A 12,628-nucleotide genomic window follows, 5' to 3' on the forward strand; every position below is an offset into this window, starting at 1 on the left:
GCAAACTAGTCTCATTTATAAAAAGAAACGGGTTAGCATACCATTTCTAAGGCTCTTAATATTTTAAAAACTGTGATCCTAGTACTTTATTACCTAGAAACCAGGCAGCACAATATTCATGACGGGCAGTTGGGATAGAGAGGTAATACAATTGCACAGAATTCAAGGTCTGACCATGAGCAAGCAATTGCACAACGGTTGTACTAGCCACCGCAGAAAAGAATTGGGGCTGGCTAGGCTTGTAGAAAGAAGCTCCAGTAGCGTATTGGTTACGAGTCGGGCTGCTAACCTCAAAGTCAGCAGTTCAAAATCACCAGCCATTTCACGGGAGAAAGATGAGAGTTTCTGCTCCCGTAAAGATTTACAGCCTCGGAAATCCTATGCAGGGTCGCTATGAGTGGGAATCGACTCTACCGCACACTACCACCACCAGGCTTGTAGACGACCCTCCTTGAGCAGATGCAGGATACGATGACCTTCACAGTGTTTACTGCAAACGTGCCGCGCTCCGAGAGAATGGCCCTGCCCACGATCACAGGGCTCACAGGGCTACCGTCGACCCACCGGGCTGCCCAGTGGGACACGCGACCTCAGAGGAGATTCCAAGTGTCTCACAGCGGCACCGGGAAGGACAAGTCAGAGCCGGGTACACAGTGAAAAAGAGGAGTACTCTGCACCTCCTCCAGGGCCCCCACGGTGCTTCCGGGAAATGTAGTCCATTGCAGCGTATGGAGCCGTAGACTCTTGGAACAGGGACTACATTTCCCTTCAGTCTTTAAAATTCTTTGTGTAGCGCGCCTGCGCGGTGTAGTGGCCGATGCCGCTATAAAGGCTTGTTTTGCTCAGGGGCTGATGCTCTGGAGCGTGGTTGAGTGGCCCGCGTGGCCCTGCGGAAGCTGAGGCACAGGTAGGTAGCGGCTACCGCTACACCCCTTCAGTCTCTCGGTTGTCACTGGGATCGTCCCAGTGTGTTTCCTTGGGATGTGGAGGGGGATCCGATCTGTTCGGGGGAAGCCAGACATCTGAGGAATGGAGCCTGGCCTCCCTCTGCTTTTCATTCTCTCTCTGATTCCTCCATCGCCTCTTCTTCAGGATACAATCCCTGAGGGTTTTTGGTAAGGTCCTTGCATGGGAAGGCTGGCAGGATTAAGAGCGGTCCGGGGTGCTGGCTACATTCCTAGATGCAACCACCAGGGGGTGCTGCGCCTGCAGCCGGTCTGTGTGGGTCGTTATCGCCTGGCGAGGCTCAAACTGGCGGTGGGAACGCCCTAGGAACTGGTCACTCCGGGCTAGAGAAGCCCCCATCCTCAAGGTTCGGAAAGAGGGAGAATCGGAGCACCCTTGCTCAAGCCGCAGGCAGGAGACTCTGAGCTGCCAGCGACCTCAGAAGTCATCCTCCTGTTTTTGCAAATGGAAATGGAAGTGCGTGGCATAAGATGAACAGCAAAGCCGTGGTATAGCACGGAATGGAACTTAGATCGCCTGTCATCTAATGCCCTTTCCACTTTCACCACACAACCGAACGTTGGGTGCTCTGTATTTATTATAAGGGTTTGGTTTCCGAAGACAGCAGAGGGCAGATGGGCTCAAGAATTACTCTTAGCAGTTTCAAGCTTTAAAGAAGATGAAGCTTATAGTGGGTCTCGTTGAGAGTTGAAGTGAAAGGTGCAGAACTTGAAGGCGCAACAAGTGGGTTATGGAAGGAGTGGTAAATAGTCCAAGTACTTCGGAGTCCTGGTGTGGCTCTGTGGGCTAATGCTCTGAACTGTAAAGTCTGTTTGAACCTCAAATTCGGCGATTCAAGCCACCAGCTGCTCCTCAGAAACCCTATACTGGGTCACTATGAGCCAGAACTGACTAGATGGCACTGGTGTAGCGCTGTGGGTTAATGAACCAGACTGCAAAGCCTTTTGAACTGAAAGGTTGGCGCTTCAAGCTCACCAGCTGCTCTTTGGAAAGCCTATACAGAGTCGCTATGGGTCGGAATCCACTCGACCGGACTTAACAACAATAACGACCTGGTCCCTCAGGTTATAGTGTGCTCTTTAAACTTCAGGTTCCTGTGTACCTTCAGGGCTGGGCGTAAGATTCCTGAGGTCTCCGAAACCTACTAAGGAATGTTGTAATTAAGGCAATTTGGAAACACCAGTCTGTCTAGTTGCAGTTCTAGTTCTTGTAATCCTGTGGCACCCTTCCTTCACCTCTTTCCCACCTCCACCCACCAGTGGAGTTTAGTCTGCATTATCCTGCAGAAAGAATGTCTATGCTCGTATCACCAAAAGGTAAGTTTTGATTTAAAATAAAAGGCAGCTAACCCAGTGGTCTCAACTCTCTTAATCTAGAAGTCTCGGCACTTCTTTGGGGATTGTCCACATTTGATTATTCTCCTACAACCATCTACAGCTGAGGCCCAAACATAATTAAAAATACCTGTTCCTGTCTTGGAAGCTGAGACAATTTAAAAAAAAAAGTAAAGACTTTTTTTTTTTTAAGTAGTGTACAGAAGAAACTAGGGAAATACTAAACAGAATCCAAAAAAGGTCAGGCTTGTTTCAGATTTGGGCCATGTTTCTTTCTAAGACTTGTTAGGCATCCTAGCTCTTGACTGTCCCCTACACGGGACACCCTGTCTTATAGCCCTGATGTGCCAAAGATTGTGTGTCCTTATGTTCATGGCCAAGAGACAGTGACTTTCTACCTATTCAGAGCCTGCTTACTCATAGCTGTGCCACTTTGCCAAGGAAATTGAAAGAGACCACGAGTGTCAGAGGAGATAGAAAACTGCTTCCCACACCTTTTATACACAGAGTAGCTTGATGTATTAGGCCTAGATGTTAGCACTATCTCACCATACCAACCAGGGAGCATGGTGACTCTGTATGATACGTACTAGATTGCAAACCACAAGATTGGCAGTTTGAGCCCACCTTCTGCTCTGCAGGAGAAAAATGAGGCCTTCTGTACCTACAAAGATTTACAGTCTCAGAAGCCCTATACAGGGTCATTATGAGTCAGAACCAACTTAACAGAACTTAACACCATACCAGCCACAGTAGGCACAAACCAGAATTCTTTGTATTGAAACAGGGAAGTCATTTCAACTCTACCATTCTGCTCATATGCTCTGTTGTTGTTATTGTATCCTTTAAATAAAATGATTGAAAGATACCTTGATTATCCTGGGTTATTGAAGGACTGAGACCTTGCTTTTCTGACTTGGCATTTGGTTTTTTGAGTTGGCTTCCTCTTTTGTAAACTCCACTTCCTAAAACCCCTACCTTTTTTTTTTTTCCTTGAAGTTTTTATTGTGAACTAAGTGATAGTTTACATGGGAGAACATCAGCTTTACATTCATCCTATGGTATTTTGTTTCACTGCAATGATTACAATCCCCTCTATGCATCATCAAACCACCAAAGGGAACACCCCACAAGCCTGCCCCCGCTGCCACTGGCACACAGACCCTCTCCCTCCCTGAATCCAGAGTCCCCAGCCACTCCATCTCTCCATGTCATCATCTCTGCCTCCATCTCTGGTGTCACTACTTCCCCCACCTTTATTTAAATAGGACTAATCTTTTCCTTTTCCAAATAGACTAGGTTGGAGAGGAAGGTTGTGCTTCTTTGATTACTGTAACAAGAAGGGTTACTCTGATCTGCAAATCGACATCCAGAACACTGACATATGCCAAATCAGTTTATACACACGCACACACAAAAAACCCCAAACCCACTGTTGGGGAGTCTTAGCAACCCTGTTGGACAAAGTTAACAGCCTCAGAGGATGTCCAAGGCTGTAGTCTTTACGGAAGTTAACTGGCACATAGGTTTCCCAAGGAGTGACTGGTGGATTCGAACCACTGACCTTTATGGTTTAGATTTAATGTGGTCACAGTGACATGATTGCTGTGTTCTTGCTTGGTTAGCCAATGGTATTTATGGTGCAGTTTGTCATTGGACAAGGTGACTTGTTGTTGTTTTTTTTAAGTTTTAATTAAGATAAGTAACAGACCTCTGAAAGGCAAGATCTTTGTGCTGGAAACGTTTCACTGGTGGAGGTGATTTAGTCCTTTTTATTTTGAGGATTGATAAATGTTCTTCTTTTTTATGGTACTTTAAAAAATAAATCATAGCTGTCAGAAATATGTGCTACAGCTATAGTGCTTTTAAGTCAGTGACAGGGAGTTATGGGATCCAAAAAGCCGCAGAGCTCCATGTCTTTTAGTTACGAGTGGTTACGAATCGGGCTGCGAACTGCAAGTTCAGCAGTTTGAAACTACCAGCTTCTCCACGGGAGAAAGATGAGGCTTTCTGCTCCCATAAAGATTTACAGCCTCGGAAACCCTGTTCAGGGTCGCTATGAGTTGGAACCAACTCGACGTCACTTAACAACAACAACAAGGCTGCTAAGAAAGTTGTTCTCTCAGCTTTTGGGGGAGGCTTTACATCATCTTAGAGTGGTGGGAAATGTTTTAGGAAGGTGTGTGTACATTTATTTTAAGTGACCAGAGCTGATGCAGGGTTAGTTAGCTCTGCAGGTTAATTTCTGTTTAGGACAGAAATTTAAGTAGGAACTAGGTAAGATTCAAGAGTTGTTGTTAAGTGCCATCGAGTTGGTTCTGACTCATAGTAACCTTGTAGTTCAAACCGACCTTGAGCTCCAGTACATTATCCTGCAGCACCATACTGGGTGGAAAAGACTTTGATTTTGTTTTTTAAATAACATCTTTATTGTGATACAATTTACATATCATAAAATGGTGGTTATGTGCCATGGAGTTGGTAAAATACACTCCTTTGAAGTGTACAAGTCATTGTTCTTTTAGTTTCTTCACTGATTTGTGCAGCCATCAACACTATTTAATTTTAGGACATTTTTGGTAATAGAATTTAATTGTAAAGCTAAGGTCTAATACTTTTCTGGTGTTATAGCTGTGTAAGTTCATGGAACTAACTATAAAAATACAGAGACTGTATATATGTATCTTTGGTAGACTAAATATTTTGTAAGTTCTCATTTACTAAAATTTCATAGGAGAACTAGTGTCCATTTTTAAAAGGTGGAGTTTATAATGTTTGGAACAAATTTAAATTGCTTCCAGGATGACTTTGGGTTTGTTTGTTTTTAAACACTTATTTAAATGCTCTATACATTGGATTTTAACTTATTTGAAAAGGATGGTTGTACTTTTATCAATTCCAATCTTTTTCCCTTCTTTCTTTTTCACCTTAGAGGTGGTTGGAGGTCACTCTTCTTGATTCTATTATGCCAAATGTTGTTTTTGTTTTTTCTTTAAAAAAATGAGTTGATACTAAAATTTTGGAGAAAATTTATAATTTTATAGATATAGCAATAAAAAGCTTTAATGATTTTAACTTTCCTTCTCCACCTACCTTAAAGCATGTTAGCATATGATGAAGCATAATTTAGGTAACATCTATTCTTAATGATTTTTAATTTCAGAAATTCTGAAGTGAAACCAAGCTTCTATGAGCCCTGACACCTTCACTAGAGAAGATGAAGGATATTGACATAGGAAAAGAGTATATCATCCCCAGCCCTGGGTATAGAAATGTGAGTGAGAGAACCAGCACTTCAATGCAACAGACAGAACGTGAGGAATCCAAGTACAAGAGAACCCGTCCGGTCAGTTCCCTTTCTTAAGAGCCACTTTTCTTATCTGCTTACTGTATTAGACCACACTCTGTTTTCTTTGTATGATGTGTAATCAAAAAGAAATTTATTTTTCCTTAGATCACTGGTTCATGCATACAGTAAATGAAAGGAGAAGTTGACTCTCGGCTTCCCACCATTGCTTCCTTTGTATTCTCTGCCTTTCCAGTTGTACAACCCTTGAAAACCTTCCTATATGGGGTTACTATGAGTCAGTGGGTTTGTGTTTGTGTTTGGTGCCTTCAAGTAGTTCTGGGATAAAGCACTGGACTGCAAGGTCTGTTTAAACCACAAGGTCAGTGGTTCAAACTTACCAGCCACTCTTTGGAAACCCTATATAGTGTTGCTATGAGTTGGAACCGACTAAACAGCACTTAACAACAACAACAACAAAGAGCTCTGCTGGTGCAGGTTGTTAAATGTTGGACTGCTAACTGAAAGGTCCGCTGGTTCAAATCCACCAGCTGCTTTGAAGGAAAACGATGAGGCAGTCTACGCAGTAAAGATTTACAACCTCAGAAACCCTGTGGGGATCTGCCCTACCAGGGTTGCTATGAGGCAGAATTGATTCCATTGGCAGTAAGTAGGTTTGGTTTGGGGTTTTGATGCCTTCTAAGAGACTTGGAGGTGCAGTGGCTAAGCACGTGGTTGCTGACAGAAGTTGGTGGTTTGAATTTACCAGCCAGGAGAAAGATGGGACAGTCTGCTTTTATAAAGATCACAGCCCTGGAACTATATGGGGCAGATTGTCTGTCTGAAAGGTTGCTGTTGTTGTTGTTAAGTGCCACTGAGTGGGACCAAACTCAAAGCGACCCTATATAGAATTTCCGAGGACTGGCTGGGGAGTTTGAACCACCGACCTTGGGATTTAAACCGACCTTGTGGTCAGTGCTTATCCTAGTGCTACACCAGGGTTGCTAGGAGTCACAGTTAACTCAACAGCAACAGGTTGGTGCCTTGTGAAAAGGCTTTAAGAGAAGACAGCTTAGGGTGTAGGGAGGGGGTAAGGGCATATGAACTATTAAGTTTCATTCTTGTAATTAAGCAAAATTTTTTTTTTTTTCTTGTATGTATTTAAAATGTGAATCCTTTGAAGAGACTCATTTAAATTTCAGATGGTTCTTAGAGCAATGTTTGATGTTGTTGTTAGGTGCCATCGAGTCAGCACTGGCCTATAGTGACCCTATGTACAACAGAACAAAACACTGCCCGGTCCTGCTCCAACCTCACAATCGTTGCTATACCTGAGCCCATTGCTGCTGCCACATTGCAAATAAATCTTGTTGGGGGTCTTCTTTTTCTCTGACCCTCTACTTTCCCAAACACGATATCCTTCTGGTGCCTTCTGACAATATGTCCAAAGTAAGCGAGACGAAGTCTGGCCGTCATGGCTTCCAAGGATCACTCTGGCCGTACATCTTCGAACACAGATCTGTTTCTTCTTCTGGCAGTCCATGGTACTTTTATTTCAATATTGCCCTCCAATACCAAAACTCAAATGCATCAATTCTTCTATGGGTGTACGTGTTCACTGTCCACCTTTCACATGCATAGGAGGTTATTGAAGATACCATGGTTTGGGTCAGGTGCACCATAGTCCTCAAACTGACGTGTTTACTCTTGAGTACTTTAAAGTCTTGTGCAGCAGATGTGCCCAATGCAATATGTCATTTGATTTCTTTACTGTGACTTCCATGAGTGTTGATGGTTGATCCAAGCAAAATAAAGTCTCTGACAATTTCAATCTTTTCTCCATTTATATGGACGTTGTTTATTGGTCCAGTGGTGAAGATCTTTGTTTTCTTTACATTGATTGAGGTGCAACCCATACTGAAGGCTGTGGTCTTTGATCTTCATCAGTAAGTATTTTAAGTCCTCTTTACTTTCAGCAAGCAAGGTTGTATCATTTGCATATCACAGGTTGTTAATGAGCCCTCCAATCCTGATGCCATGTTTTTCTTCATATAACCCAGCTTCTCAGATTGTTTGTTCAGCATACAGATTGAATAAGTATGGTGAAAGAATACAACCCTAGCATACACCTTTCTTAATTTTAATCCATTCAGTGTTCCCATGTTCTGTTTGAACAACTGCCTCTTGGTTTATGTACAGATTTCTCATGAGCACAATTAAGTGTTCTGGAATACTCATACTTTGTAATGTTGTCCATAACTTGTCATGATCCACATAATTGAAAGCCTTTGCGTTGTCAATAAAGCACAGGTAAACAACTTTCTGGTATTGTCTGCCTTCAGCCAAGATCCATCTGACATCAGCAATGATTTCCCTCATTCTACGTCCTCTTCTGAATCCGGCTTAAACCTCTGGAAGTTCTCTGTTAGTGTATGGTTGCAGCCATTTTTGTATTATCTTTAGTAAAACTTTATTCAAATGGGATATCAGTGATGTTGTCCGATAATTTCTGCATCGGGTCACCTGTCTTTGGAATGGTCACAAATATGAATCTCTTCCAGTCAGTTAGCCATGGAGGTTGTCTTCCAAATTTCTTGGTATAGATGCATGAGTACCTCCAATGTGCATCAGTTTGTTGAAAGATTTCAATTTTTATTCCATTAATTCTTGAAGCCTTATTGTTTGTCAGTGCCTTCAATGCACCTTGGACTTCTTCCTTCAGGATCATTGGCTCTTGAACATATGCTACCTCTTGAAATGGTTGAACATTGACCATTTATTTTTGGTACAGTGACTCTGTATTCCTTCCATCTTCTTTTGATGCTTGCTGTGTCCTTCAATATTTAACACATAGAATCCTTCAATACTTCAAATCAAGGCTTGAATTTTTTCTTTAGTTCTTTTAGCTTTAGAAATGCTGAGCATGTTCTTCCTTTTGGTTTTCTAACTCCAGGTCTTTGCACGTTTCCTTATAATATTTGACTTTGTCTTTTCAAGTTGCCTTTTGAAATTTTCTGTTCAGCTGTCCATTTGCTTTAGCATGTCTACACTGAAGAGCAAGTTTCAGAGTCTCTTCTGACATCCATTTTGGTCTTTTCTTTCTTTTTTTGTCTACTTAATGGCCCTTTGCTTTCTTCCGGTTTGATGTTCGATAGTTGTAGGATAATCAGCAAGTTTTTTCAAGTAAGTGCATGAATATAAAGGGGTCATTAAACAATGATCATGCATCTCCACCAGGAGAAATAATAGAGATGCATTTTAAACTGGAGGAAATATTTTTCTTTTAAGGTTAAAAAAAAAAAAGATTTTACCTTTTCTTGAAATGCTAAGGTAACTAAAAGGGCAGAATGGGGTAACTGGGTTTAGCAAGTTGAGTTTTGTGTTATATATTTGTTATATGAAAACGTGAAAAAGATATGTACTCTGCATCTGACACTGGATCCTAATGTACCTGTCCCTCTTTAGTGTGTGAATGCTGTTGGCTTACTAACCAATGTTTTCTCACTCACAAGTATTTTTCTGTTCCCACTATGTGTTAGGGAATACTTTCTCATCTGGCTTAACATCGATTCAGATTCATTGTGGTCAGTACCAGATCCTTTTTTTAGTACCAGTTTTATAGATTTCTTCATGTCGTTTTTACTAAACCTTGGTGATGGTAATGGTAGCGGTTATATGCCATCAAGTCAGTTCCAACTCAGCGACCCTGTATAGGGTTTCCAAGACTGTAAATCTTTACGGGAACAGAAAGTTTCATTTGTCTTCCACAGAGTGACTGCTAAATTCTAACTGCTGACTTTGCAGTTTACAGCCCAGCTGATAATCCACAACACTACCAGGGTTCCTTAAACCTTGTTAGCAGATAAACATTTATCTAATATCTTGTGAGTGGTAAATTCTGAGCATAACAGTTAGGTCTGGGAAAAGTCACAGAGGTAACATTGGAGCTGAGCCTTGAAAGATTAGCCTTGAAAGAAAAGGTTACTTACTGTTAGGTTTACTGTGAAATTTTCTAGACTAAAGAAGTTAAGGCCCAGAGGTTTAGGGAAAGTACATGGGTATGGTAAGACCTGGGATAAGTTACTTACTTCCTGATTTCTGTATTAACTGGTGACAATGTAGTGTTAATCTCACTGTGGTTTTAATTTGCATTTTCTTAAATGATTAATTCTGTTGGACTGAGGAGGAATTTTAAGATGTGATATTTATCTTAGAAAATTAGCCTTGAGGCATTGCGGTAACAGTACCTGGGCAGCAGTAAGTATTCAGGAAGCAGGAAAACAGTCTGTATGCTGAGGGCCTCTCCACAAAGGAGAGGTGAGGAATCTGTTTCAGTGTACAGTAGAGGAGTTGGAGAAGAGAGCAGACATTGAGGGGCATCTCTAGAAGGGTAGGGAGGCATTGATAGTAATGCCTAGGATTGGTAGTAATGATTTCAATTATTAGTGAGCATATGGGAAGAGGAAAGGAGCTCTGGTGGCTTAGTGGTTACGAATCGGGCTGTTAATCTCACGGTCAGCAGTTCGAAACTACCAGCTATTCTATGGGAGAAAGATGAGGCTCTCTGCTCCCATAAAGATTTACAGCCTCGGAAACCCTGTACAGGGTTGCTATGAGTCGGAATCGACTCCATGGCACATAAAAACAGCAACATATAGAAAAAGGAGAAGATTTGGGAGGTAAGAATGACGTGATTTTACATATGTCGAATTTGAAATGCATCCAGGTACAATTGGAGTTTTGGCAAATGTCGTTGTTGTTGTTGTTAAGTGCCACAAGTCAGTTCCGACCCATAGCGACCCTGTATATGGTTTCTGAAGAGCAGCTGGTGAGCTTGAACCACCCACCTTGCAGTTCAAACAGCTTTGCAGTCTGGCTCATTAACCCACAGTGCCACAAATTTGAAGAAGGAAAATGGTGGGAACCATTGGTGTGTACATATGGATGAATGAGCCCTTAAGAGTAAGCATGCTTGCCCATGGAGAGCTTATAGAGCAGAAATGGATTGGAACCTGGTGAGTTGGTGTATGCAACAATGGGCCAAGAAACATCAAATTAAATGTACATGCTATGTTGCTTATCACCTTCAAAATAATGGTTGATGGAGAATTGGAATGGACAATTGAAATATTTGTTAACTAAAATGAGGGGAGATAAGGGTATTAAGGGCTGGCTCACATGCCTTCATGATTGTGTTCTCACACTCAACGTGAGGGTGGCAGGGGACAGGGTCCTTGTCCAGTTTGTTAAAGTAGAACTGACGTTGATGTTTGTGGCGGCAATAGCAAACTTTAATGTGTAGGTAAAGAAGAACTGGAAGGAGAGTCCCTGCTGGGCCTTTTGCCCCCTAAATTACTAGGACAGCTGCCATGACCATTTTCTTCCATGTGACTGGATCTATATTTCTTAAAACTTTTCTTAACGAGCTCTAATAGCATAGTGGATATGAGCTGAGCTGCTAACCAGAAGGTCAGCAGTTCGAATCTACCAGCCACTCCACTGGAGAAACATGAGGCTTTCTACTCCCTTAAAGATTTATAGCCTCAGAAACTGTATACAGGGTCGCTATGAGTCGAACCAACTCCACAGCACATAACAATAAGAACAACTGGTTTCTTGTACCCTAACTTTTTGTGCTTTAAGTATTTCTTTCAATCTATTCACTACTTTTTTTTTTTTTTTTTTTGGCTCAACACTGACCTAAGAGGTAAAATCGTGGGTTTGTGCGACATGCATACACCTTAAAGTGAATGCATGGCTATTAAAATATATTTTTAGATCCATCACCTAGTATCTCCTTGCATATGAGCTGTCAAGAAACAAAATTTCTTAAATAAATGCACCTTTAACTTGTGTTATGTTTCTTTCAAAATTTTTATTGTGAATTAAGTAAAGGTTTATAAAGTAGATCATCAGTTCCACATTCAACAAATCTCACACTTCGTGTCATTACAATGATTGTAAGCCCTTCCATGTTCCATCAGTTAACAGGATTTACCTCTATTCACTTTAACTCTTAACACTCCTCCCTGTGTCTTCCACTACCTTCATTTTTCCTGCTCCAGTTTTCCCTTTGTTGTATGTTGCTTTCCCCATTACCCAATTTACTGTGTGCCTACCTCCAACCAGAGTCTTGATGTGGCATTGTAAGATAAGTTTGAACTGCCAGTTCAAACCCACCAGCTGCCCCCAGAAACTCTACACAGAGTGGCCACAAATTAGAACCGACCCAACAGCACTTAACAACAGCCCTCACCCAGTGAATAATTTTCCCTCCTTCCCATCCCTGGTAACCATCATAAAATATTTCTTTTAGCAAGAAAACCTTTTCTTAACTTTTTACAATAGTGGTCTCATACAATATTTGTCCTTTTGTGATTGACTCATTTCACTCAGTATAATGTCCTTCATGTTCATCCATATTATGAGGTGTTTCACTGATTCATCATTATTCTTCAGTGTTGTGTAGTATTCTGTTGTGTGTATGTACCAAATTTGTATCCATTCTGCTATTCTCTGTCTCTTGCCTCATGCATTTGATTCATTTACATCAATGTAATTATCGATGCTTAGGAATTGATTGCTGTCCATTTGCTATGTGTTTTTTGTGGTGTTGCTAGTTTCTTTGTTCCACATAAATTTCTGTGCTGAGTTCATTTTGTGGGTTTTCTTTTCATTTTCTTCATTGCTGTTGTTTTAATGTTTATTAAATCTTTCTGATTTTCCTCTTTTTAATTTTGATGTGGAGGCATATTAATTTTCTTTGAGGTTACCCTGTAATTTTTTCCCCCCAATTTCAAACAGTCTGTTTTATCTCAAAATCTACTTGACTTCTTCACCATTTGGAAGTTCTGTATCTACACTATTCCTGCCTTTTGCTTTGTAGATTGACTTCATTATACATTGATATCTCTGATTCCCTATTTTCAGTCTTGTAGTTTGTTTGACTTTAAATATTTATCTGAATTGAGTTCTGGATGGTATTATCAGGGTGTGATAATCTTAGTTGTTGTCTGCTGTTGTTGGTTCTCAGTCCATAAGA

At 41.3% G+C, this 12,628-nt stretch overlaps 1 protein-coding gene across 3 annotated transcripts in view; it reads left to right on the forward strand.

Annotated features, from left to right (window-relative positions):
• Nucleotides 1–799: 799 nt before the first annotated feature.
• ABCC5 (ATP-binding cassette, sub-family C (CFTR/MRP), member 5) overlaps nucleotides 800–12,628 on the forward strand; it is a 124,045-nt gene continuing 112,216 nt past the window's right edge. Inside the window, exons 1-2 of one of the 3 annotated variants that reach the window (XM_006869803.1) lie at nucleotides 800–907; nucleotides 5,464–5,646. In XM_006869803.1, coding sequence (XP_006869865.1) covers nucleotides 5,518–5,646 — 129 coding nt within the window. In that variant the 5' untranslated portion in view covers nucleotides 800–907; nucleotides 5,464–5,517. Of the gene's footprint in view, nucleotides 908–5,463; nucleotides 5,647–12,628 lie in introns of those variants that run through there. The other 2 variants (XM_006869804.1, XM_006869805.1) reach the window with 2 other exon arrangements.

Source organism: Chrysochloris asiatica, unplaced genomic scaffold (assembly GCF_000296735.1).
Source record: "Chrysochloris asiatica unplaced genomic scaffold, ChrAsi1.0 scaffold00135, whole genome shotgun sequence".
NCBI lineage: Eukaryota > Metazoa > Chordata > Mammalia > Afrosoricida > Chrysochloridae > Chrysochloris > Chrysochloris asiatica.